At 45.0% G+C, this 27085-nt stretch overlaps 1 protein-coding gene across 2 annotated transcripts; it reads left to right on the top strand.

Moving 5' to 3' along the window:
• Nucleotides 1-218: 218 nt before the first annotated feature.
• Nucleotides 219-12039, top strand: atg9b (autophagy related 9B). Of its 2 annotated transcripts, XR_010878715.1 has the most exons (16): nt 219-474; nt 967-1096; nt 1251-1296; nt 1573-1635; nt 2146-2316; nt 4333-4474; nt 4997-5745; nt 6022-6175; nt 6422-6601; nt 7066-7311; nt 7619-7854; nt 8207-8300; nt 8423-8507; nt 8669-8824; nt 8922-10275; nt 10348-12039. XR_010878715.1 is itself a non-coding variant. In XM_067253260.1 (15 exons), the coding sequence occupies exons 2-14, from the start codon at nt 988-990 to the stop codon at nt 8797-8799; spliced, it is 2406 nt and encodes an 801-aa protein (XP_067109361.1). In that variant the 5' UTR covers nt 219-474; nt 967-987; the 3' UTR covers nt 8800-8824; nt 8922-12039. The 2 variants fall into 2 exon arrangements, 1 of the variants encoding a protein (XP_067109361.1); XM_067253260.1 differs by having other exon boundaries at nt 8922-12039.
• Nucleotides 12040-27085: the final 15046 nt, after the last annotated feature.

Genomic DNA, 27085 nt, shown 5'->3' with positions numbered 1-27085 from the left:
AATGGGTGTTAAGAAAGAAAAGATAATAGAACAATTTCATTTTATTATACTTAACATATTTATTTATTCATTCATTGAAGACGTATCTTTCCAATAGGTTCCACTAAAACGGAAGTGACGCTAACATAAAAACACGGTGACGTCAAATGGTGTTTTGTTGACATTTGTTCGTGAAAGACAACCGTGGAAGCCTACGGATGGCTCTTGTAAACAGCTTTTAAGGTTGTTGCGTGGTTATGCTGTTACAAAACAGTTACACTAGTAAGATAACCGTGTTTACATAACGTGGACAAGACTACTTTACAGAAGACTATACAAATAGGGTGTGCTTTGAGCAACTAAAATCAAAATATAACGTATGGTACGAAAGGGGAGCCGAAATAGAACACATCGAGCGGAGCTTGCTTGCTTGCTAGCTAACACAAAACAACTGACGTTTGGACCGCTAGCTGTCTGACAACATCAAGCTGAGAGGTGGGTAGCAAAACAGCAATCGTTTGCCACTTGCCAGGAGTTTGTAATTACAATGTTATCATAATGTATATGTATTATCTTTCTAGGGTGGCAGCTATAGTAGCTATAGCTATAGGCATTTACAGTACTGGGCACAGCCAGCTAACATTAGCTTTGTCACCCCGCATTGATAGCGAGCTAGCTCATTTTACCTTTATCTACGCAGATTGAGCTAATTTGTCTTCAAGCTTCATGTACAGTACTGAGTGCTTGGTCTCGAAAGTGAATGATGAGCTGTCGGACTTGTTGGTTATGAACTGGGGAGTATTCCATAACATTGTGGGTCATCTGGAGAGTTAATTTACCCGATTATGTCGCATAACCTGCTTTATGGAATTACCCACTGGACGCATACTGCAATTCCAGCTACAGTAAATAACTTGGTTTCAGGCAGACTAACTTACCTGACAGACATGCCATGAAAGACTCTAATACAACTGTCTCTGTCCTCAGGAAGTGAGAATGTGAAGCACAATGGCCAACTTAGAAGCCTACCAGGAGTATCAACGAATTGAGGACTTTGAGGAGGACTCACCACCCGGAGAGGAGGACTTGTTAGTGCATGTGCCAGAGGGCCTAAAAGGTAATAACATTTGACACATGGTAAACGTTGTGGGCATATTGAATCCATGCACTGAAAATAAATCTGTCCAATCTAACTTCACATCTTAGTGATTAAGTTATAGTTTGAGCCTTGCCTTTTTACTTATGATTCTCATGCTCATCCTCATTTACAGACTCATGGCACCACATCAAGAATCTGGACAACTTCTTCACAAGAATATCCTTTTGACATAATCAAGTCACTTGCAATAACTTTTAAAGATGATTCTGAAAATACTAATTGAATATCAAATTGGTTCAGAGGAGAGCATGATACATGAAATATGACAGTAGATCGCCATAGATCTAGGTCTACTTACTTTAAATCATTTTTGAATGGTGTGCCTGTTAGTGACAGTTACTGTTTTATTGTCTTACTATTGGCAACTTAAGTTGCCTCAGATAAAATGCTTAATTTGCAATGTCTTTCCTTTTCCTTAACTTGAATTTCCACATCTATCATTTCCATCAAAAAAATGGCTTTTCTTGTATGATGCTTTCTGAATTCTTTGAACTTGTGTAAGTATGATTTTACCATCTTACTGTCTGAATTAACTGTTCTACATGGTAATATTCATGTAATCAGTGTTTCCCCTGCACTTTAGAGTTTGACAAAGATGGCAAAAGATGTTCAGCTAGCAGGCTGCAGCAAGAACAGTACTTCACCCGTATAGTGAATCTGATGTTTGTCTGTCCTGAGTCCTACACTAATGGGTGCCATCACAGGGAGACCAAAGCAGTTAGCCTGAGAAAGTCCTTTCACACTATGACATCTCTTAACAAAGCTTAGCCTGTCTACGACTCAACAACGGATTCCTGGGAACTCAACTACACTGAACCAGAGCAGCACAGCCCTGTTAAATCCCTAAATATGTCTGTGAGCTGTTTGTGGGGGGAGAAAATAAATATTTGGTCTCCGTCCATAATCAAGACAAGTGTCCTCCTCTTCCCAGATAGTTACTGCGCAGTCTTTATGAGAATCATTTGTAATGTGCTCTCTAACCCCATTCTTACATCTCCTCCCCACAGTCAGTTTCTTTTTGTCGTCACATTCACAACGTTCCTCTTCAACTGTGTGGAGTATGATGTCCTGTTTGCCAACCGGGCCGTGAACCACACTGGGCCTGGCCAGAATCCTTTGGACAGGAACAAGGTCACCTTACCCGATGCCATCCTACCCAGCCAGCAGTGCACGGAGAGGTAGGGGGCTGTTGGTCTTGGCGTGGGGCTGATATTGTTGTCTGTAGGTGTGTGGGGCTGATATAGTTGTATGGGCATTGATATGGTTATCTGCAGATATATGGGGTGGATAGGGTTGCATGCATATTGGTTTCATATGGTTGGATATAGGCCTAGATTCATGGGGTGGACATGGTTGTTATGTACATGTGCACATTGTGGTTAAGGTGAAGCTGGTCATCCCTCTTTGCCAGCACAGGTTAAGTAAGGTGTGTTGGCAGCTTATCTATGTTGTGACACCACAGCCAGAACAGGAATAGACTCTTCTGTACCACCAAGAGATTTCAATTGACGTACTACTAACTCAATATGGAGTACCTGGTAGCAATCAGATACAGTTGTGAGAATTCTGTCACATTGTTGGTTTGTTTACATGTAACTGAAGGGACACTGAGCACATCGCGACAGTGACATGTCAGGCCCTGCTGAATTGCATCAGATATGAAGAGAGTTTTAATTTGCCGTGCCTAATTTAATTATTACTAGTCATTCAGAGGCTAACGTTTTCTTATTGGATTGTGTCAGATGTGGTTTCACTCTAAGACATGCTCACATTCGACAGCTGGAGATATAGAGCACTGGCCTACTTTAACACGGCCTGTGGGTTGTTGCTGCTTGCGATATATATATAAAAAAATAAGTCTCCCTATTTTGTAACAGAGATGTTATAGGAGGTCAAGTCAAGGTCTTCAGAATGGCTCAATCTCACCCATTGTATTCCCCCTAAACCAAAATGAGGGTTGGTATTTGTTGAACTGTCTTTTAAATACTGTCTGCACACTATTCATGCTGTGCTTTACATATTTGTGAGGTCTGTTTTAGTGAAATCGGATCCTGAGTTATTTTAAGTCATGCATTGGCCCTTGTGTTTGAGTTTGCTTACTAAGAAAAAACCCTCACAGCCAGAATAACACTGTCAATCAGAAAAACAGTAGGACTTTACCATTATAGAACCAATGGAGTTGGCTAGTTTTATAACACAGGAAAACTCCCTTCTTATTAGCCGTGAATAACTGGTTAGTGATAGATGCTAGTGTGCATGTTTTCAAGTTTAAAGAAGGCCTCACTCTAATCATGACTTGAATAACAGTCTGGTTACTTCAACCCAGACTCGTCAACATCCAAGTTGCAACACGGCTGTAGTTTTCTTGGAGCCGGTTATTTGTGTACGTGTGCTCGGTGTACAGACCAACAGGGAGAAACAAGGACAGGGTAATGGATAGCTCTTGCGAGGAAAGACAGGGCCAGTTGGAAAGACAGCCGCTAGCAAGCAACACACAGAACTGGGCAGGCAGCCTGTCAACCACATGACAGCCCCTGCAGCGTGGAGCAAGACTAGGAACCCTTCAGCACCGATCAGTTTTGTTTTCTTCTTCACAACGTGGCTAGCTTGTCGTTCCTCACAACCCTGGGTCCCGATGCCCTCCCCCCTCCATCCCGAAAACCACCCCGACTGAATGTGTGTCGGATGTCCAGAGTGTTGACGCACAGCCGCATCAACACGCCCCACCTTTTGGAACTTGCCCATCCACACAGGCCCCCACCCCCCTCCTCCTCCTCCACCCCCGTCGTTTTGGATGTGAGATTCTGAGAATACGAAATAAAAAACAGAAAGATCCTAACCCAATTTGTGAAGGGGAGGCCTCGTGTTTTGAAACAGGAAATCAAGCAGCTTTTCTGATACACAAGGAGTCTGTATACTTACACCGTCATCAACATTGACTAACTTTTTAGATATGATTTAGCCCAAATGATAACATACAATGAGATTGTAGGTGAATAGGGTTTCTTTTGAAATTCAGGGCATCACATTCAATGTATCCAACACACTTTTCAGATAGCCAGATCACACAATAGAGGGGAATTTCTGCCTAAAAGGCAACAGTTGAGACTTACCTTCTAACCATTTTGTCATATTTACAATGTCAAGCTCCAAAACACCATGTTCCTTCCACCCCATCCCTGCTGTGTCTCCAGGATCCAGGAGAACAGCTGGATCATATTCCTCCTCATCATGGCCACCATCTTTTGGATCTATCGGCTGGTCAAGGTGTTCTGTAACATTCTGAGCTACTGGGAGATACGGCAGTTCTACATTAAAGCCCTGAAGATTAGGATGGTAAGTTGGCCTGGACCACCTCTAAGGCTCTTCTGATAAACACTTAACACATGCGGCAAAGAACAAAGAGAAACTGGTTAATTTTGTATTTAATTGTTATAAGTTGGCAGTGGACCTGCCATTCAGGTATCTGTGTGCCATGTATAAACTTGAGCTGGTTTGTCCTCCATGGGGCTTGGCATAGCTCAGTGGTTAGAGCACTTGACTGCTCTTGCACTTGATCTTGAAGTTGCAGGTTCAAATCCCCCCCACACTCACACTGTGCGTATGCATTAGAGCGCCCTGCTAAATGCATACATCATCTACTATTGTGATATTATTCTCCAGGACAGTGCTTGATCGTCTCATTTCAGAGAGGTTAGGGTTCTCCTTTATTGGCCCAAATGGGTGATCTGGTGTTTTGCCCCCCCCCCCCCCCCCCCCCTTCTTCCCCTCTGTGAAGCCCATTGTGTTACCTCCTGGTATGAAATGCGCTATATAAATAAAGATTTCATTTGCTTATTCGATATGATTCCCTTCCAGGACGATCTGTGTAACTTCACCTGGCAGGAGGTGCAGGACCGTCTGATCAGCCTGCAGCGCGAGCAGCAGATGTGCATTCACAAGAAGGAGCTGACAGAGCTGGACATCTACCACCGCATCCTGCGCTTCAAGAACTACATGGTGGCCATGGTCAACAAGTCCCTCCTGCCTGTACAGCTGCAGCTCCCCCTGCTGGGCAACCTGGTGTTCCTCACCCAGGGCCTCAAATACAACTTTGAGCTCATCCTCTTCTGGGGGCCCGGCTCGCTGTTCCAGAACAAGTGGAACCTCCACCCCAAGTACAAGCGGGCAGGGAACCGTCTCGAGCTGGCCCAGAAGCTGAGCCGGGTCATCCTGCTCATGGGCCTGGCCAACCTCCTGCTCTGCCCCTTCATCCTGGTTTGGCAGGTGCTTTACGCCTTCTTCAGCTACACCGAGGTGATCCGGCGTGAGCCCGGCAGCCTGGGCGCCCGCCGCTGGTCCCTGTACGGGCGTCTATACCTGCGGCACTTCAATGAGCTGGACCACGAGCTCCACGGTCGGCTGGGCCGTGGCTACAAGCCCACGTCTAAGTACATGAACTCTTTCAGCTCGCCGCTGCTAGCCGTGCTGGCCAAGAACGTGGCCTTCTTCTCGGGCTCGGTGCTGGCCGTGCTCATCGCCCTGACTGTGTATGACGAGGACGTGCTGACCGTGCAGCACATCCTGACCGCCATCACCGTGCTGGGCGTGGTCATCACCGTCACCAGGTGAGGCCAGGGGTTTGAGGGGACCTGTGTGACCCTTGTTTGTTCCATTTGACAGACAGTCCAAGTCCCTGTCCCATCCTGTTATTATCAACCAAGTAGCCCCCTCTATCTGGGAAATGGAACTGGTAACAGTTGGGTGACAGAACAACGTTCCTCAATCTTCTATAGACTGAAGGGCAGCTTACCTCCAGATTTGGATATTAAACATCAAATGTGCTGTCATGCTGAATCCTGTATACAGAATATGGAGAAATGATGTGTGTGTGTGTGTTGCAGGTCCTTCATTCCAGATGAGCATATGGTGTGGTGTCCAGAGCAGCTGTTGCAGTGCGTGCTGGCACACATCCACTACATGCCAGACCACTGGAGGGGCACGGCTAACAAGAGTGAAACCAGGGACGAGGTGGCCCAGCTGCTCCAGTACAAAGCGGTGAGGAGGGGTGGGGGGCGGCCTTGCAAGGACGCCGCTTATTGGCTTCCATAAACCAAGTCAGGATGATTGATCGGTTCGCTGGGGTAAAAGTAATTTAGTATACAGTGCTCCAATTGGGTGTGGTGTGGGATACCAAAGCTGTAACTGTGGGACTGTTCTCTCTGTGGCTTTGGGAAGGTTTAACCCTGACTCGTTTTATAATTCATTTTAATTTGGTGTTGTTGTGTGTGTGTGTGTCCTCAGGTGTTCATCCTGGAGGAGCTGCTCAGTCCCATCGTCACACCCTTCATCCTCATCTTCATCTTGAGGAACAGGTCCCTGGAGATCATCGACTTCTTCCGGAACTTCACTGTGGAGGTGGTGGGTGTGGGCGACATCTGCTCCTTCGCTCAGATGGACATCCGCCGCCATGGCAACCCAATGGTGAGTTCGCGCAAGGCCTGCATTGCCTAGGACAGTATATTTTTACAGGTATAGCAAAAATAATTCAGTAAAAAAAGAAAGAAAGGGTTTGTACCCTATAAACATGTTGTGCAAGCTATTGAGGCCCTCTGAGAGTTGTTTAGCAACACAGACAGCTCAGTGCCAGTAGAAGGTAAATTCTTTTTTGGGGGGAAGCCCGCTACTTTCCAGCCAATTGTGTTCCAGCAATCCTTTTACAGCCAATCATCTTTGGCAAGGCGGGCCTTTGGAAAGAGTGGACGTTTCTCATATTTGAACTTATTTTACAATGTGACGCATTGCAGAATTTAGCATAGCTAGTTAAAATGAAGTACTGTAACAAAAATGACTGCTTCCAACGTTGATGTTCCAATATGGTTGCTGCTTGATGTCACTAATACAGTTGACCGTTCCCCTGTCTGACGTGGTGCCTGTTACCTCCCTAGTGGATGTCTGAGGGACAGACGGAGGCCTCGGTCTACCAACAGGCAGAGAACGGCAAGACAGAACTGTCTCTCATGCACTTCACCATCAAGAACCCTCGCTGGCAGCCCCCCCAGGAGAGCTCGGTCTTCATCAGCCACCTGAAGGAGAAGGTGCACCATGACGCCCAGACGGGGCCCCCAGCCCAGCTGCTGCTCTCCGAGGCCCCCCTCTGCTCCTCCCTGCTCTCCAATGACTCGGCCTCCGCTGTGAGTCTAGACACCCACACTAGACACGTGTTACTCTGGTCAGTGACACACACACACTCGTACACAGGAGAAGCTGTCTTCCGGAAGTATGTTGTTCTTTCACTATTGCTCAAAGGACATTTACACATTTGATTCATTTAGCAGACGCTTTAAATATACTCGCAGTCGTACTGAAGAATACTTGGTATCAAGTCATGGTATCTGTATTCATGGATTGATCGGTTAAGTCGATTGGAAGGGATTTAATCGTAAACGGTGAACCGCTATTCCTACACTCCTGACCTGTGGGCCTCTGCTCTGTTTCCAGCCGGACAACCTGCTGGCCAGCGTCCTGGCCCACCCTGTCCTGACGGCATCGGGTCTGCCGGGGCGAGACCGCCGCTTCCTCCCCCCCAGCACGGCCGCCTCAGCCGCCGCCAGCGTCCTGGCCTCGCTGTCCACCTCCCAGCTCCCGCACGCCGGCCGCAGCCGCTCGCACGTCCATCTGACCTCCACCCACCCGGACGGCCCCATGTACCGCAGCGATCGCACCTTTATCGACAGGTAGGCCGCACGCGCTCATTCAATTTTTTGAAGCCGTGGTCACAGCAGTCATTTACAAATACACCTTTGAAATGTGCACTGGTCTGCATTGTTCTTTTCTGGAGGCACTCAAAATGCTCTGTGGAATATAATAGATATATAGATAATAGATAGTTAATGCTAAAGTCTTTGTAGAGGCAGCCTCCTTCAACGGCCTTTCTGCCATTCGTGTAACAACAAAAAGCAGTTGCAGCTCCACCGATGCATGTTGCTTGTCTATAGACCTTGTTTTGAAAAACGACAATAAATGGAGATATAAATAGAATGCGAACGAGTCGATTTCTCACAAACCTGACAGGAACTCTCCTCTCAGCATGTCTGCGAGCGACTCCCGTGTCCACAGCACCCCGCTGCTCTCAGAGTTCGCCTCCGCCGAGATGAGCCTTCACGCCATCTACATGCACGAGGTAACCGACCGCCCGGACGGGACCCCCTCTGAAACTCTTCCACCCGAAAGGAGCCTGTTCCTGGGACCGTTTCCGACCAACGCCAGTGACCCCTGTGACGTGTGTGTCTGTGTCCCCTGTAGGTCCACCAGCAGAGCGCCCTGCCTCAGAGGGCATCTGGCCAGTGGCAGAACCTCATCCCCATGAGGGATCTAAACACTACCACTGGTACGTTTCTTCCACCCTTCCTCAGTCAAGACTCAGGCTTCGACGAGCCAGCGCCACCTTGAGATTGGCAGAGTTTCGCCACAAGACGGACAGATCGGAGTGACGCGGCGGAGGTCATTGCCGAACCCTGTTGATCCTCCTGTCTCCATGTGTCCGTACAGGTACTCATGCTGTGAGCTTGTCCATGCCCACTCCTCTCCGTCTGGGCGGCTGGACCGAGGAAGAGGAGGAGGATGAAGGAGAGGAGGAGATCAACAGCGGGTCGACTCCTAAAGAGGACGCTAAAGAGTAGCCGCTAGAGTGCCTTACATCACAAGGTGGGGGCTTTCTCCTCTGCCGTCAACCACCATGTTACCCACAGCCTATTGGAGGAGAGCCGAGTTAATGCCACTTCTCTCTGTGCTCTCTTTGCAGTGTTTACACTTTTCTTTCTCAATGAACATTGTGGCCTTAGATGATCGGTTTGGAGAGTTTGAATTGGACCTTATGGACATCGCTCAGTCGGTGGAGCTCATTGGATAAACCACTGTCTCCGCCCCTCCATGCCTCTCCTCTCACATCAGGAGCGATGTGACGTCAGGGAAACCAAGTCTTCCGTCACTCTCCTCGTCATCCTTTTGTTATAAATGTATATAGTCTGCGTGTTGCGTGTGTGTGCCTGCGTAAATGTGTGAAAGAGTACTGTTGTCGACAATATATTTTTTTTCCTTCTCAGTTTAGGTTTGATACTTGAGGGGAAAAAGGTGGCGTCGCTCAAAATGTGGGTATGGTTGACCATGACTCATCAGTAACTTAGAAGGCAGAACACAGAATTCTTGCAGGGTAGTCGTTTGTGAAAGGCAAGCAGCAAAACCATCACAACTTTTGTTGTGATGGTTTTGCAAAACGAAGAATGGTGTTATGAGAACACGTTCACTTGCTTGGGGCGGAAACACGTTACTTGGTGCTGAAAATACTACATGGTAGTGTGTTATAGCTGCCTGACCATTTCAGCTACAAGAACAGTAGGATTGCAACCCTCAACATTGTCATATTTAGGCCCTCATTGATTATAAATATACTTCCATGTCTTACCTCTACGAATAGTAGAGTTTTAGTTATGCTGTCTGTGTTTAATAGACAAATCAAAGTACTGAGGTGATGTGCACCTTTGCTAACGCTGGGTGAGTCGCCAGGAGGGCAGCATGAGTACCTGACGAAAGCCTACAGGGGCTAGATCAAAAACACCTGTGGAAAAACTAGACGTCCTTGGGAACATTGAAAGCTGCTGTCTGTCAGTTTTTATTGACCATCCATATTTGAATTTCAGTATTTATTTCCATTTTCTTCTCCTTTGACAGGGGATTTTATTTCTTCCATTACAGATAAACAACTAAAAAATCCCCACCTGTGCTCACTTTAAAGCCATCAATACATCGTAGAGTTAAGGACAAGCGTTATGGACAGGTTGTCACAGGAATGTTTAGGTTGATTGGTTGAACAACGTGTGGATTGTGTGCGCCTTTTTATGTGGCTCCAATCTTCAAAGGCACACTCAAAATGTATAAAACAAGGGCTGTTGCCACAGCATGCTTTGCATCTTTACGTGGAGATTGTTTAATTTAATAACAATGAATCCTGTACCAGTATTTCCTTTTTTATATAACAGAACAATCTTGACAATGACTGTCACTTCCTTTAGGTTTTTATATGAGATTTTCTGCCTCATAAATTATTTAACATATTTCATACACCAAATTACCCCTCCCTCCAAAAGAAAATAAATTAAGTAAAAAAAAATGTTTTTGTGCTAGAATGTAGGCCTACTATTCAGTAAACACATTTTCTTTCTTGAAAGAAGAAAGAAATCGTCTCTTCGCATTTTCACCCTCTCCTTAAAGCGTTCCTTCAAAAAGCATTGCATTAGTGTAAGCATGGAGTAACAACGTTCCCAGGGTATGTTTTACAGCAGTACTTTTCTTTGAAATCAATGCAGTGAAAATGCACCTGTGCGCAAGGAAGAGGATTTAAAGATGATTACATTAAAAGTAAACAACTGCAGTTTTTTGGGATACAGCCCCACCTAGTGGTTTCAGAAGTGCATCTTGCTGAGGACAAATACAACTGCATGGCAATGCTGAATGTAGCCTACCCCATAAAGTAGTATAATGCATCATAGTGACTGTAACTATAATGGCTTGAAATTTAACACCATCATCTTAAACACTGATATTCCCATGGATGGAATACATTTAGGTATTAATCTCACAACTCACCACCCCTATAAGACCTCAAAAGTCACAGACGTCAGCCCCCCTCTCACCCATTTGTAGGTAGCTGACTATTCTCTATTATGTGTTTGTAAGGGAAGAAAATACATCTGTCTATTTATGCTAAGCTAACATTAACTCTATTTTGCACTGACCAAAAAATGAACTGATGTTGCATAAGTGCATCAACTACATTTTATGTGCAGCGGTCTCAAAGGGACTTTGTGTATTTCACCATCCTGACCAGCTTCTCTCACTTTATGTATATAAGCATAGCATCACCATGTCTAGTATTGTTGTTGTCCACAGTGCAGCCACTTGGAAGCACTGTGGCCAATCACACACCTGGTTGCTGTTACCTCTAGTCAGTAAAAGTTTGCCCTATCGGGGGAAAGGTTGCTGTCATGTTTGTGGATATATACGTCACATGGGCATCACTGTTCTTCATTTGTCGTCACTGATGTTTTGCTGATGCCATGAGCTTTTAGTTATGGAGATGTGGCAGCTTGATTACTACCCCCCCCACCTCCCATGAAGTTCTTGCCCTTTGCCAGTTTGTATATCTAAATCTCAATGCCTCATATCTCTTTCTTTTTTTACTTTTATTTTGAGCCGTGCCTTAGGTTTAGAAGTAGTTCCTCTTAAAAACAATTTCATGTCAACCATCAAATCTTGTTTAACTGTATTCTTAGCTGCACATATGTATAGTATTTATATTTGGCAGGTTTATGTTTGGCACCAAGCGAACAGTGGGAGTTGTATTTTACTATCGTGGATTAGGCTTGTGTATTTTAACATCAACTGCAGTAGACAGGTGTTTCACACCTCACAGGTGTGAAACATCATCTACATCATCTACTGGATGTGACTTGTTGATCTGCACTTGTCTTCCCTTCCCTGAGGAAGCAGTTCTTGGGAGCATGTACGTTCAATACCTTTTTTAACTGGTGTTGATTAGATGACTCCTATCACATAAGCCTCCCAGTATCACAGCTTGTTATCCCCTATCCACCAGTCCAAGAGACATATTGACTGGTACAAGGTGCTACGTTTTCATATTCTAGTGTTGAAAGTTTTTTTTTTTGCTTGGTAATTTAAGAACTAGCTGAAAATGCCAAAATATATTGTTTTCATCACAGCTTTACAGTAAACATTTTATTTGTTTTCGGAATAGTTAATATAGGTAAATGATTCTTATTTTGAGTGTAATCATTAAAGTGTGTCCCAAGATGTCATGTTCTTGATTTGAAATTTAAAAAGAATTACGATAATTCATTCTGAGATTCTTTATTAGTGTGATAACAAAATTGACATATAGCTGCATGCAGCAATGGTGGATTCCTCCTCTAAATGGCAAAATATGGTAAAATGTACATGTTAGACTTAACTCCTGACAAAGGAACCGTAAAAGCACATTTAATCCTGCAGTATTCTAAATCACTGCTTGTGATTTGATGCAAGCCGTTTCTTCCATGGCAAGCATTGTCAGATTTGGCCCAAATTCAAACATCTGTAATTCAGTCAGTTTGACATCTAAAAACGTTGTGTGTCCAAGACAAGGATGGCGCCTCAGTCTGGGTGTATTGCCCTGCTCGTAAGAAGGGGGTGTCCCCAAGCTATGCAATCACTGGCAGGGGCTGGCGAGGTTCTGGACCGGGTAAAACATTGTTTAATGCCTACCTTTGCATGAACTCCAGAGTAGAACCCAGTTCCAAAGGGTAATGAATGTTAAAACCGTTGTCATCTTCTGGTCAATGCTCAGCATGAATCGTTTTGATGTGTAAGCAGGAAGACCCTACAGACAAAAACAAACAATACAATGCTTTTGTTTTTTACATATTTTGGAGCTTTAATCTCAGTGTGCTGACATTCACAACCAGCCATTCTGAAGACATTTATGCAGGTTTGGAACAACATGAGGTTGAGTAAATTGACAGAATTGTCATTTTTGTGGTGAACTATCCCTTAAAAATGATATAATATGACACTAAATTGTATTCATTTAAACTCAGTTTAAATGAATAAATTGTCTGTGGTAGGGTTATTCATTACCACAGACAATTATGCAGGGTGTTGCTGGTAACTTGTCTACCTCCACATCTTTGAAAAGGCAAGACTCTTTCACATAATGAACCATCACCTCTTCCTTTTCATTAAAATAGGCAAGCAGAAGAAGCACCACATCTTTCAAATCTTCACTGCATCCCTCAGTTTGACGCCTCATAACTTCTAGTTTTGCAGCAGCTTGCAGTACTTTTGTCTTTTCTGCACCAAGTTCGGTACAAACCTGTACGAGTTTTTTCTTCTGTTGAACATAAAGTCAATGGGCACCCGTTCAAATTATCTTATTTTAACAGTATATATACTACGTTTGGTTAGACACATTCTTCAAAATATCTTGGTGTGTAAATAATTACATTTATGCATTTAGCAGATGCTTTTATCTAAAGCGACTTCCATGAGAGAGCTTTACAAAATAGCATAGGTCACTGATCATAACAAACATTGCGAGCAGCCAAAACATGAAGCATACATTGTGGAAAACCAACTAAGTGCCAAAGGGAAGAACTATAAGAGCATGCAGTTAAACAAGTTACAATTGAACAACATGAAACTCCCCACAAGAGTGCAAGAGTGTACATGTAGAAAAAACAATAAACAGTAAAATATTTCACAGCGAGTACAAGAATTTGAAACTGTTACAACTGAGCAACAAGTCTCTCAATACCTGTCATTGTAATCCTGGAGGAAACTAACATCAGGTCCAGCCAAGCATTCCTAAGTGCCATTGTACTCCTGGAACAAGTGCGTCTTGAGCCTTTTCTTGAAGGTGGGGAGACAGTCAGTGGAAAAAATGGAAACCTTGAAACACGCACCTGGACAACTGAGGGGAAAAAAACGATGTAAGTCAGCGTACTATTGCAGAGCTTATATGCAAAGGTGATTGATTAAAAAACAGGTATTCATAATGATGCACATCACTTCAAGATACAATCAACAAATCTTTCAGACCACCAACAAAACGGACCCATCGGCAACCGACGCAAGCACATCTCACAATTTCCCCAGAAATGGTATACCCTCTCTAGTTTTGCGCCACAGTAGGAAAATCTGACAAGGTAGGACAACGCGACAGAACAAAGGCGCAGACTAATCTCTGCGCCATTTTCGGGACAGGATTTCCTTTTCTACTATAGTAGGGGAGACTGGGGTTGGTTGGCTACAGGGGTTGGTTGGCAAAAGTGGTCTGTGTACTAAACGTATTAAAAAACTGTCAGCTAAAGATATTTAAAAAGTGTTACATGTAGTTAATAGACATAGGAATCAGCTACATTTTCATTTAAAATGTGAAAGTTTGTGATGAGTGATGGTAGCTGGCTAACATCATTTCATCACAAAGTTGGGTTAAATTTGAGTGGGGTTGGTTGGCACAGTGATATTATAAAAAAGTGATAAGAAATTGTCTGTGTTTCTATTTGTGTGTATGTGTGTGATGAGGGAGGGGGGCTACTAGGAGGGCTACTGTTACCACTATTGTGGTTACTGTCCCTTTAAATGTTGTCCAATAACATTGTTGTGAACATTCCGGTCATCATTCTTGTTGCCTGATCCTGAGGTAAAAGTAAGTATCAAATTATTCATGGTATTTTTATCAATATGTTTCTCTTTCCGTAACATTCCCACCCAGATGTCACGTCCCACCACAGGACGTGACATCATAAAAGTCTTCTGAACCACATCCTACAGACACATGCAAGTTAGCACCTTCTTTTATAACTATTTCAGTAATTAGGGTTAGGGAGTCGGACTATTAATCAGAAGGTTGTTGGTTCGATTCCTGGCTGTGCAAACAATGTTGTGTCCTTGGGCAAGGCACTTCACCCTACTTTCCTCGGGGGGAATGTCCCTGTACTTACTGTAAGTCGCTCTGAATAAGAGCGTCTGCTAAATGTAAATGTAATTTTTGGTATTGTTATTAGGGTTCCTCCGATAGGAGGAAACCTATTGTTTTTGTTAGTATTCTTATTATTATTTTTCCTCTTCTCCGCTAAATGGCTCAATAGCTCAAAAAGTCCTCAACCCGATTTTTTCAAATTTGGCCCAATGATACAACAGGTCACTCACTACTCCATTTACTCCATCTAGGAGTAAATGGAGTCCCAGACGGCTAGTGGCCCACGTATGCCCATAGGTGGCGCTATAAGCCACGCCCAAAGTCTACGGGATTTCCCCAGTGCCCCATTACTCCAAAATGCCTGAAAATTGGTATACTTGCCTTATTTCTCATGGGGAACAAAAAAGCCTCAAGAACCCATAAGGTCCGCCATGATGGATTTTCCTGTACAGCGACATTTTGCAAAAACCTTCAAAATCGATCTCTTAAACAAAAGGTCAAATTGACTTGAAATTTTGTACAGGTATGTATCATTGATGTATTTAAAAACGTTACTTAAGACAGGTGAATCAAATACAAAATGTCTGAAAGGGGTGTATTTATGTAAATGTCCACATTGCCTCAATATGTTTGTGTCACTAAATCAAATGTCATTTTGAATGATGGTTTGTCAAACCTAATAGGCTTTAAGGTGACACCCCCCTGAAGTACCCTGCAAGTCCAGGATTACACTGAGACTTGTCACCTCTGGTTTAAGCCAGGGGGTTAAAACCTCCTAGATTCTTAGTTAGCATCTGTCTTTTGGATTTGCGGTCACATAGTAGGACTTCAGTTTTGTCTTCATTTAAAGAAAGTTATCATTCATCCATTTATTTATTGCCGACAAGCAGTTGGTAATGGAATTTATGGCTGTTGCATCGTTGGGTTCAGTGGATATATATAGTTGTGTCATCCGCATAGCTATGGAAATCTGTTACGTTCTCTGATTATGTCACCGAGTGGTAACATATAAAGAGAAAAAAGTAATGGACCTAAGCAGCTTCCTTGAAAAACCCCGTAGCAGTTCTCATGTTTCTTGGACCTATGGTCTCCTAAACTAACATAAAATTTCCTTCCTCTGATATATGATTTCATCCAGTTCAATACACTATCCGTGAACCCAATAAGCTTTTCCAGTCTATTGATTAGGATGTTGTGATCAATGGTATCAAATGCTGCACTGAGATCTAACAGGATAAGGATAGAGAACAAAACCTCTTGAGAATATTCAATTATTATATTATGGATAAATCTCCTTTTCATCCCTTACCTGATATGGGGAAGCTCCAGTTTAAAGTTATGTGGCAAGATCCAGTTCTTTGGACACCTGAAACCGCAGAGAATATGCTTCAATTATGGACCCTAACCCTAAAAAAGGAAAAACAAAAGATCAATTTTGATCAAAAGTATAAGAAAAAAGTTGAGTATACTTACCTATATACTTACCTGGATACCTACCCTTGATTTCCAAACGATGGAAACTTAATCCACCTCTCCTCTTTTTTTACTCCTTATCTGGGGATAATAAATCATTTCATAATAACATGGTATACATGTGCCAGTGCAAATCCAGACCTTCCCCAAACCTAACAGCCAGAGCCTAGTCTAAATGTTTATTTTCGGATTTAATATTTAAAAAAAATCCCTTCTCTTTCTTTATCTTGACTGAGGATTGATAGGAGTTAAGTGGTTGAATGATTTTAGAAAGAGGCTAATACGTGCTAAGTCGTGCTAAACCAGGGGAGTGTTGGGCTCAATTAGGCCTAATTGAATACAGGAGACTGAGAGGGGTATGGCCTGGAGAGCCAATCAGAAGCCACAGGACGTCTACCTCTCCAGCCCTATTTAACTTCCTGTCTGCCTCACTCTACTCAGTACTTCTTTGAGGAAGCCTTTACAAGGTGAAACATTATAAGGTCTCTGTTTTATTTTATTTCTCCTTCCTTTATTCTTTTATGGGGGGCCAAAACTTTTGAAAGGGTTTTTTGTTTTTTTGGTCCTTGTGGTTGAACGGAATTATTGCCGTCCTGCAATGCAGATGGCGTGGTATCAAGTACGGGAGCGATGGCTCATCTAACAATACAATTGGGCCAAAACATTATTTTGAGACGATAAACTCAGTGTAAAGTTGTTACATGGAGGGAGTCAGGTGGCTGAGCGGTGAGAGAATCGGGCTAGTAATCCGAAGGTCGCCAGTTCGGTTCCCGGTCATGCCAACTGACGTTGTGTCCTTGGGCAAGGCACTTCACCCTACTTGACTCGGGGGGAATGTCCCTGTACTTACTGTAAGTCGCTCTGGATAAGAGCGTCTGCTAAATGACTAAATGTAAATGTAAGTCGCTCTGGATAAGAGCGTCTGCTAAATGACTAAATGTAATGTACATATTCATATATATATAGTTATACAATATATATTTATACATATTGTTTCCAAAATAAAGGCCACAAATATATCTTCTCAGTGTGAGTGCAGTACATGGGATTTCGGGTGGATGTGTGTCATGAAGTAGTGCTTGTGCAATAACACTTGTGAGGGAGACGGTACATTTACAGGTTTTTATTAAGAAACAGGATTTTTTCAACATTTCCTGGTCTCAGGCGATTCCGTTTATCAACCACCTGGCCAGCCTTAGAAAAAATGCGATCACAAGGCAGCGAGGTTGCAGGGATGGCCAGATGGACCATTGCCAGTTTATAAAGGTGAGGGAAGACCCCTGCATTTCTGGCCCAGTACACCAAAGGGTCTTCCACTTTTTCCAGGTAGGCATCTGCCAGGTACTGTTGTACCTCAATTTTAGCACTTGCAGTAACGCAGTGCTGAGGCGCCAAGTGCGTCGGGAACACTGGTGTCTAAACCCCCTGGGTCTGGCCAGGAGGAGTGAGAGGTGAGGCAGTAGGGTCGGCAGAACCGTAGCCAAAGCCTGGGGCCGGTGTGGAGTGAGGCCCCAACCGTGGCCATCCCAGGGCTGCCTCAAATAGAACATGTGGTGGTAATAGTCTCGGCAGGACCGAGGGCCTATGGCCGGAGGGGTCAAAGATCCCCCCCGTCGCCGTGTGAGGGCTGATTGACGTGCAGAACGCCATCGAGGAAGGAGGGGGCTGGGTCAGCTCATTCCCACGAAGGGAACAGCCGCTGCGGGCTACGCGTGGCGCACCAAGTCGTACGGCAACCGTGCCATGACTCGGTGCAGGGTCCCCTGGGACGCCACCGTGTTGGGGTCATGGGAGGCCCAGCGGACGCCCAACTCCCAGGCTTCAGCCCAGTCCGGCCGGCCAAGGCCACCAGCGAGGCGGTGATGTTGTCCAGGATGGTGGAATAGTGTGCCTCCAGGGTGCCGTAATATTCTGCAATGCAGAACTCAGCCATGACCCGGGAGTACCTCCAGAGGCTGTGGGAGGACAGCGCTGGTGGGAGGGAGGCCAGAGAGCCGTCCACCATGGCGGAGTAGCCACGCGGGCGGATTCCATCCATTAGGAACTCGACACATCCCGTCAGGCGGCCAGGATCGCACAGCAGATCAGGTTGCTTGCGGTGTTGGTGTGTCGGTCGTGTACGGGACTGGAGACCCCGAAAGGTCCTCTGTTGTCCCCCCTGGGCGTTGCGCCAGCAGCCTGTCCAGTTGGCGGGAGAGGTTGTGGGGAGGAGGAGGAACCCACTGCTCCCAATAGGGCGGTGGCGAGGAGGAGGCGTGACGTTCCATCGTGTCTCCACTTCCTGGATCAGCTGTGGCCTGCCCAACTAGTTCTTAATGTCACGCGGATCGCTGCCAGATCAGCAGTATCATCAAGGGCCTTCTTCTCAACTAAGTTCAGTGTATGGGCAAAACATGACTAGCATATCTGGGTTTCCCTCCCTGGTGGACGTGTCACACGAGAAAAATCACTCGGTTCTGAGATGGGAACTTTATTTTTTGGGGAAGATCTTCACTAGTCGGCCTTCGTGGACGAAGGAGGCCGGCCTTCCCGTGTTTCCCTAAGACTTTGATTGTGATGTCATGTCTGTCATCATCATAAAAATATACACTTGTCTCACTCACTGGTAACATGGTACATGTTAGACTGTGCGTGTGATGGATCGATCACAGGCACCCCCCAGGGCTGTGTGCTCAGCCCCCCTCTCCCGTTGTCCTCGTTCACTCATCACTCACGGCTCCAACCTCCGACAAAACCATCACCAGTAATATTGTACTGTACTCCACTGTACTGTCAGAATTACCAAAAATATGTATCTTACTTACCTGGCAACAGTGTTTGATGTTCAAATTGGTGCTGACATTAAGTTCATGACTTCTAATTGGAGACACTGAAGTGGCAGACAGGACTGGGGGAGAAGGCAGTAGAGCTCCTCATAGGGGAGATGCTCAAGCACGCCCCGGCAGCCCATTGTAAACAAGTCATGATTGCAGCTTCCATATCCAAACTTTCACATAGCTATGTGACAAACTACTTCCTTAATAATATCAGCTAATATTGTACATTACATAATTGTGTTTCACATCACAAAGTAAAATGAGTAAATAGTTATCACCCTGGCCTCTTTGCTTGTGGCGTTCCTGCAGCTGCCTTGCAGTAAAGCTATAGTTAGCCTAGCTATCCCCCAAGTTAACAGATGTGAAACGAATGTTCTGCTACAGGTAGTCACGCGTGTTTTCGTGACGTTAGTAACGTCAGTGACTGTGGCTAGCAAATTAGCCACCGTTAGCTTCACTTTTCGCCACAAAAACTTAACTGAAGCCTAAACCATGCAACGGAACGTAAATTCCAATAGAAGCAACTCAATCGCTACCAAGACGAAACTTTTGACACCGCCGTTGTGTATGTAGTCCAAATATTGACTGAGTTTTAGGGGGGCGAAAATAAATAATTATAATAAATATATATGTGAGAGAACAAAGGTTGTGCCCTTGCCGAAGGCAAAGCACACCCAAGTATATTTTTTTAAGATGTGATTTTAGATGTGATTTTTTATGACTTGTATAGCCCCTTTCACATGTGCAATTATGTTGATAGGACACTAACTTATTTTGTGCTTCATTGTCAGGGCCAACAGACAGGACCTGTAGCGGAATGGCAGAAGATTTTAATTCAGTTTTGCACTTTATAGAATCTGGCCCGGCCCGTCTACGCGCTTGGAGCCTTTCAGACACCCAAACAGTCGGCGTAAGGTGGACGACTGGGATTTGGAGGTTCTCAAACCCACGCTCGTTATTGGAGACTCCAACCTGTCGCGCATTTACCCCTTCAGAGATGCCCACGTTCAGGTGGATAGTTTTCCAGGGGCAACCTTTTTCCATCTTAAAGGGCTACTGGCCAAATTGGAGCCTCGTCCGGGTGTCGGAAAACTCATCCTGGCCTCAACAACTGCCTTCTCGGGCAGGCATCCACTACCACCTGTAGACAGTTGGCTCAGCTGCTCAAGGTCAGCCACGAAACGTTCCCGCGTGCAGACATATGTCCCCATCATTAACTACTCGGGCAGATTGGGCCAGGAGCAACAATCTCGCCTCGAGGTACTGAACCAGGCCATCTCCGAGAGACGCCGGTTCCTGACGGGACTAGATGGACTCCTCTTCCGCACGCTACGGCGGGATCCGGTCCATTGGACAACCCAGACGGCCGATGCCTTTCTAGAACATTGGTTGGCTCAAACGGTCGTCTAGGGTCCTTTTACATTTGCATGTGTATGATTTGGCGCCTGTGTGTATTTTGTGGTTTTATTGAAAAATATCTGAATCGTGCATTTATTCAGTGATGGCAGGCATGCATGATTTTGTTGGAGTGTGCCACTAGTGTAATTGTGTGTTCGCTGGCTTTACTTAGTATAGTGATTTTCACTGTCGTTTGAAGGCGTGTGGCCAACGAGCATGGGCAGGTCCTCAACAGCGTCGTCACCACCGCTGAGGGAGATGGGCCGCCGCGGCGCAGCCGAGACGGAACTGCGGCTCATCGACCTGCTGGAGACCTTCAATGGCGACGGAGGGCGCGACACCCTGGGCATCTCCATTCTGAATAGCAGCCGCATCACCTCCACTGCATCCAAGATCCACCCGGTGTGGATCTCTACACCGAGACCGGCAGGCTGACCAAGGGCGGCGTCGGTCTTCCGGTTTATCGCTGCGCGCGCGGTTCATCATCGCTGGAGTCATTCCACCTCCACATCAACCGGTTCATCCAAGGTAATTGAGGAAAAAACCCGATCTGTGTAATCTGTTTTTTGGGGTCTCGCATCTTTTTTTTCTCTTCCTCCTTTAGGCATGAGAGTGAACGCCCTGCATTTCCAGGTGTTTCTCCTGGATGGACTGGTGACGTGGAACGAGAACCGCACCGCAGCAGCCGTGGAGGGACGGGAGCAACCTCTGCCCTCCTACAGTGGCCGCCTGCAGCACTCACTTAACCAGCTCAGCCAGTTGGTGCTCGGCGTGAGTCTGGTTAAGGATCACACCACCCCAAGGGAGTACACGGGTGAGTAGTTGAAACGCACTTTGTCGCTCTTCTTTTTCTGCGTGCGTCAATGTTCTCTCCTCCTAACCTCTCGTTTCATGACAGGAGAACTCCTGGGGGTGGAGTACCTGTACTCCCAGACAGGCAGAGTGCTGCAGGCCACTAACGTGGAGCCCGACGTTCCGGACGAGGAGGCCGCGGACCCCACCATCATCCAAGTCGACCTTCCCCCGTCTTTGCATCCCTTTTGGACAGGACCCTTTAGAAATGGAGTCATCCAGGATCTCTGAGTGATGCAATGACTGGAGAACCTTAAAATATCGCTTGGAAAGTGGGACATTCAGGTGTTTGGATTGGTTTTTCCTCATTTCCTGTTCCATGTGTTCTCACTTCAATAATACCTGATAAAATTGAAACCGTTAAAATGATCTGAAATGTCTCAATGAAATAAAGTGCATGTGTGTCCTATCGTACTTTTCCTGTTAGTCCTTTAACTGCACATAGAAAAGGTTTAGCCTTTACCAAGGCATTTCCTTTGCCCCAATGGCACCTATGTAAGGTGAAGATAGACCCTCTGTTGGCCAGCCCCTGAAAACCTGCACACTGTGCTTTTGAACAAGAGGTTCCAGACCAAGAAGAAGGTAAGTGTATAGAATTTCTCTCCACCCCACAACAAAAAGGGAACTGGGCAAACCCAGTACTCTCCACTGATCACAAAGTGCTAGGTACAAAAATGTGCAGTTGTCTGCCTTCAAAAAGGACAAAAAAAGTTTTTAAAAAATTTACTAGGTCCAGTTTGCATAAAACCATAGGACAAAAAACACTTTCAAAAGTTTTGGCCCCCCATAAAACAGAGAGATTCTAACGTTTCACCCTGTGAAGGCTTCCTCAGAGAAGTACTGAGTAGAGTGAGGCAGACAGGAAGTTAAATAGGGCTGGAGAGGTAGGGGCTTCTCCACTTCCTGTGGCTTCTGATTGGCTCTCCAAGCCATACCCCTGTCACTCGCCTGTGTTCAATTAGGCCTAATTGAGCCCAAAACTCCCCTGGTTTAGCACGACTTTGCACGTATTAGCCTCTTTCTAAAATCGTTCTACCACTTAACTCCTATCAATCCTCAGTCAAGATAAAGAAAGAGAAGGGAAATTTGAATATCAGGAAATAAACTTTAAGACAAGGCTCTGGCTTGGTTAGCGGAAGGTCTCAGTTTACCATGTTATTATTAACCAGATGTGTGAGTTCTAAATATTTCCGACGCTTTCACCAGAGTGAATAATTTTTCTACTTAGCAACCTAGCATAATACTTGTAGCAATGCTACTACCTGCTAGTGTTACTTGTTAGCCTCCTCATTGTAAATTTTGAAGACCGACAAAACTATATGACAAACGCAATAGTATATCGGAAAATAGTCAGTTGGAATGTTCGAATCGCTGTGAGACTCGCGTTCGAAAGATCACATATGTGCAACATTACTCCTTAATGGGTTAAATGATTTATTATGCCCAGTTAAGGAGTAAAAAAGAGAGGTAGATTAAGTTCCCATCGTTTGGAAATCAAGGTAGGTGTACAGGTAAGTATACTAAACTTTTATTCCAGTACTTTTGATCAAAATTGATCTTTTGTCTTTACTTTTTCCCTCAGGAAATATTTTGCCCCAACTGATCATCGTAAGGTAAGTAAGTATATTGATTGTGATCCTTGGTAATGTTATGATGTATACATAATTTTATTTTATTTTTCTCCAGGACTCCATCCCAACCCCCCATAACTTTAAACTGGAGCTTCCCCATATCAGGTAAGGGATGAAAAGGAGATTTTATCCATAATATAATTATTGAATATTCAAGAGATTTTGTTGGTCCTTATACAATCTGTTCAAGAAAGAAATTAGTGGCATTAGGTCCCCTTAACTCCACCATGGGGTTTGGGGAGGGTCAGGTTTAGGGATTGATAAAGGGAGGGTTAAGGGTCAGGAGGGGGTTAGGTCCCCTTACCTCCACCATGGGGTTAGGGTTAACTAACTACTACCATGAAATCCCGTCTGCCATCGATTTAAAAAATATGGAAGAGGCATTAGCAGAGTAATCAGTGTCAAACTGATTGTAAAATGGGACTATACTGCAGTCCTGAGGTAAAAATGGAAAGAACCAAGAGAAAGCCAGTGTCAAACTGTTTGGAAAAAGATGTACTACTACTATCATGAAATCCTGTCTGCCACGATAAAAAATATGGAAGAGGCACTAGTAGGGTAATCAGTGTCCAACTGATTGTAAAATGGTGCTATACTGACCTTGAATCCTATCCTCACCTAGAAGAAAATGTTTTTAGGAGGGGGCGGGGAAGCTAAATAACCGGAAGGGTTAGGATAGGAAACAGGTGGGGTAGGGGTTAGGTTTTAGGCAAGAGAAGAAAAAAAATTAGGAATGTGTGAAGTCGAAATCTACCTCCCATCCCAAAGTAAAATGGGTAACCCGTTGACCTGAAGACGGGATTGTCAGTAGACCTTACGACGTATCATCGTAGACTTAAGCTGGCTTCTTTTTTTGCAAATGACCCCAGAGATGCCAATTCGAGGACTCCTTTTTGGCCCCCTTCGTTTTGGGAACCCCCCTCCCATCTCCTTCCCCCTCTTCTTTTGGATGTTTTGACCCTGGACAAGGAAACTTATTCCTCTTCATCCCCTATCTTTTTTCCTGATGGGAACAATGTCTCTGACCCTGAATGGGAGGCCATTCAAAAGCTAAAAACAGACTCCTCTATTGTGATCAAGCCAGCGGACAAAGGATCGGCTGTTGTCATCATGGACAGGACACTATGTATGCCCCTTTGAGGAATCCCATATACCCAAGAACGGCAGTTCTTATAAAGGACATTCTCTCCACAATGGTTTTGGAAGGTTTCCTCTCAAAGAAGCAGGTTCATTTCCTAACCAACAGCGACCCACCTCGACCAAGACAGCTTTACCTTCTACCAAGAATTCACAAGCTACAGACCTCCTGGCCGATCCCACGCCACATGCCACCCGGCAGACCAATTGTCTCTGACTGCGGAAGTGAAAGTTCCTAAGTAGCGGCTTTGTTGGACTATTATCTTAACCCCTTATCCAACAGACATCCCAGCTACATAAAGGATACTTATGACTTCCTTCTCAAAATCAGAGACCTCCAGGTCACTGACCAGGACTTGTTATTCACCATGGATGTGGAAAGTCTGTACACCAACATTGATACAGACAAAGGCATGTTAGCGGTTGAAAAGTGGTTCAGACGCTTCCCGGACCCCGCCAGACCTGATGGACATCTACTCGCCTTGTTACGTCTCAGCCTCACGAGAAATGACTTCATGTTCAATGATGACTGGTTCTTACAAGTGAAGGGCACGGCCATGGGCAAGCGATTTGCACCTGCCTATGCCAACATATATATGGCCGATTGGGAGGAGACAATCTTTTCTACCAGCCCGAAACTACCGTCACAGTACTACCGATACCTGGATGACATATGGGGTATCTGGCCTCACTCTCTGGAGGACCTCCAAGACTGGGTGTTGAGCCTGAACAACCACCATCCCTCTATCCGCCTCAAGGAGACGGTTAGTTCACGGTCGGTGGACTTTTTGGACGTCACTGTTTTTAAAGGATCGGACCTCGCCCAAACTGGCAGACTGGACACAAAAGTCTATTTCAAACCTACTGACACACATGCCCTTCTACATAGGACTAGTTTTCATCCCCAGCATACTTTTAAAGGGATAGTCAAGTCTCAACTTATCCGTTTTAACAGACTATGCACTAGACCCGAGGATGAACGTGAGGCGACCCACCACCCTTTTCCGGGCTCTAAAGAGAAGAGGTTACACAAGTACCTTCCTGCGGAAAGCGGCTTCGGACCTATTGCCCCCAGGTAGACTTGGACACCAGGATTCTACACTGGGGAAGATTCTGATCATTTCCACCTTCTCGACATATACGGCACAACTACACCGGACTTTCAGATCCCATTTTGAGGAAATGAAACCATACCTTCCTTCTATGGATGGTTTCAGGGTTATCTCGGCCTTCCGAAGAAACCCAAACCTACAAGACTTTCTAGTAAGGGCAAAACTCCTGACACAGAACCATCTGGTGAAGCCCCTTCCCCGGACACATTGGGTCTGGAATCCCAAAAATAAACAGAGTTACAAACTTCCGGTCTCAATCCCGAATTCCACTACAAACTGTGTTTACGTGGTCGGTTGCCATGTCTGCAAAAAGCTATATGTAGGTGAGACTGCTAACTCTGTGGGAGCCAGGTTGTCTGCTCATCGTTATGCTATCGATGTTGAGCAGCGGAGAACGGTTCTAGCCTGCCACTTCCGGGGGCATAGTAGCACCAACATGTGGATTAGAGTTTTGGCACATAACAGTGCCTGGTCCATGGAGGCTCGACAACAGGAAGAGAGAGAGTGGATTAAACGCCTGGACTCTATACATCCATGGGGACTGAATGAATATTACCTCCCGGGACCTACTTCGGCTCGACACTTTACCCACCTTTCCTTACCCTAACCCTACCTGCCCTTAATCCTAACCCCAACCCCACCTGCCCTTTACCCTAACCCTACCTGCCCCTAACCCCACCTGCCCCTAACCACCCCCAGGCTTAAACCTTGTACATAGTTTCTCAATACCTTTTAGAGTTCTTCGTTCTCCCCTCTTATATTCTCTGTTCCCAGTTCTGCTCAGACTTTCTGTTACCTTTTCGATAGTCTGTTTGCTGTTCATGTGTTTTGTATATACAAATACTTCTTTATACTTATAAATATATATATATAATAATAATAAAAAAAATGAAAATGTGAAATATGGGGGTAACACATGATGATTGGCTGTGAAGTCTTTTGACCTCGGTCTACGGAAGGCTCCCACGACGCTGAACCCCCTTCCCTTTTCAATAAAACATCTGGCATACTTCAGATTTAGGAGCGTTTTGTAATTTTACCAAATTGCACTCTGAGTTTCTGGACCTATACCTTTATCTCACCTGTGGTCGAAAACCCTATAACTCAGATTTAGTACCTCCATCTATCCCAGCAGGGACTCAGGTTTTGCCAACTGGGACCTTAACCCCCACCTGAACCCCAGGATGATTTGAATTCTAAACATAACAAACCAACCCCCCCCCCCCCCCCCTCGATTATTCCTCCCCTTTTAATAATATCAATTGGTATTGTATTGTAGCGGGGTTTGCTCGTTTAAAGATAGAAATACTTAATTTATCATCAAGTTTGGGGCACCACCCTAATATTGGTTTAGGACATTAGGGAATCCTATGTTTAATATGTAATAATCAGTCTCATCTTTAGGAATGAATTCGTTCTAAGTGTAGAGCCAATCGTAACATCAGTGAACACGCACGTCAAAATATCTTTACAATGAATTTATTCAAGTAAGGTAAACAGATCTTATGAACAAGTTGGATTATGGGTTTGATATGAGAGATTGGTTTCAATGAACAGAATGAAATGGTCTAACTTAAAGAAAGACAGAAATTGTACAGTCAATGATTACATCCTTACAAATCATAAACAGAGCTCACGCCAATGCCATGTCGAGGAGGAAAGAGCGTTAGCCATAGTTACGTTTGATCAGGGGTTGATCAATGATGTTGAGGGCGGTTTGCGCCAAAGGTCCATTTGAAGAATCTGAAGTCAAAGCGCGGCTGCGCTGGGTCATGTGACTGAGTCTGCGGGATCTCAGTGAAGTCGCATTTGGAATTGCGTTTTTGGTTCTTCTGTTGAAACGTCCAGATAGTGACGCGTTCACTATGAAGTTGAATCTCAGGAGAAGCTTGGCGACGCCCTTTGGTCGGTTTTGCTGGAGTCAGAGATTGATGGTCATCTTAGGGCTTTATACAGTTCGAGAGAGGACCCGTCTGGGGTCAGATGTGGATTGGGGGAAGCTGGGTTCTCAACTC

The sequence above is a fragment of the Osmerus mordax genome, chromosome 16 (genome assembly GCF_038355195.1).
Source record: "Osmerus mordax isolate fOsmMor3 chromosome 16, fOsmMor3.pri, whole genome shotgun sequence".
Classification (NCBI taxonomy): Eukaryota; Metazoa; Chordata; class Actinopteri; order Osmeriformes; family Osmeridae; genus Osmerus; species Osmerus mordax.
The sequence above is the reverse complement of the archived record's forward strand: the minus strand, read 5'-3'. Positions and strand labels throughout refer to the sequence as shown.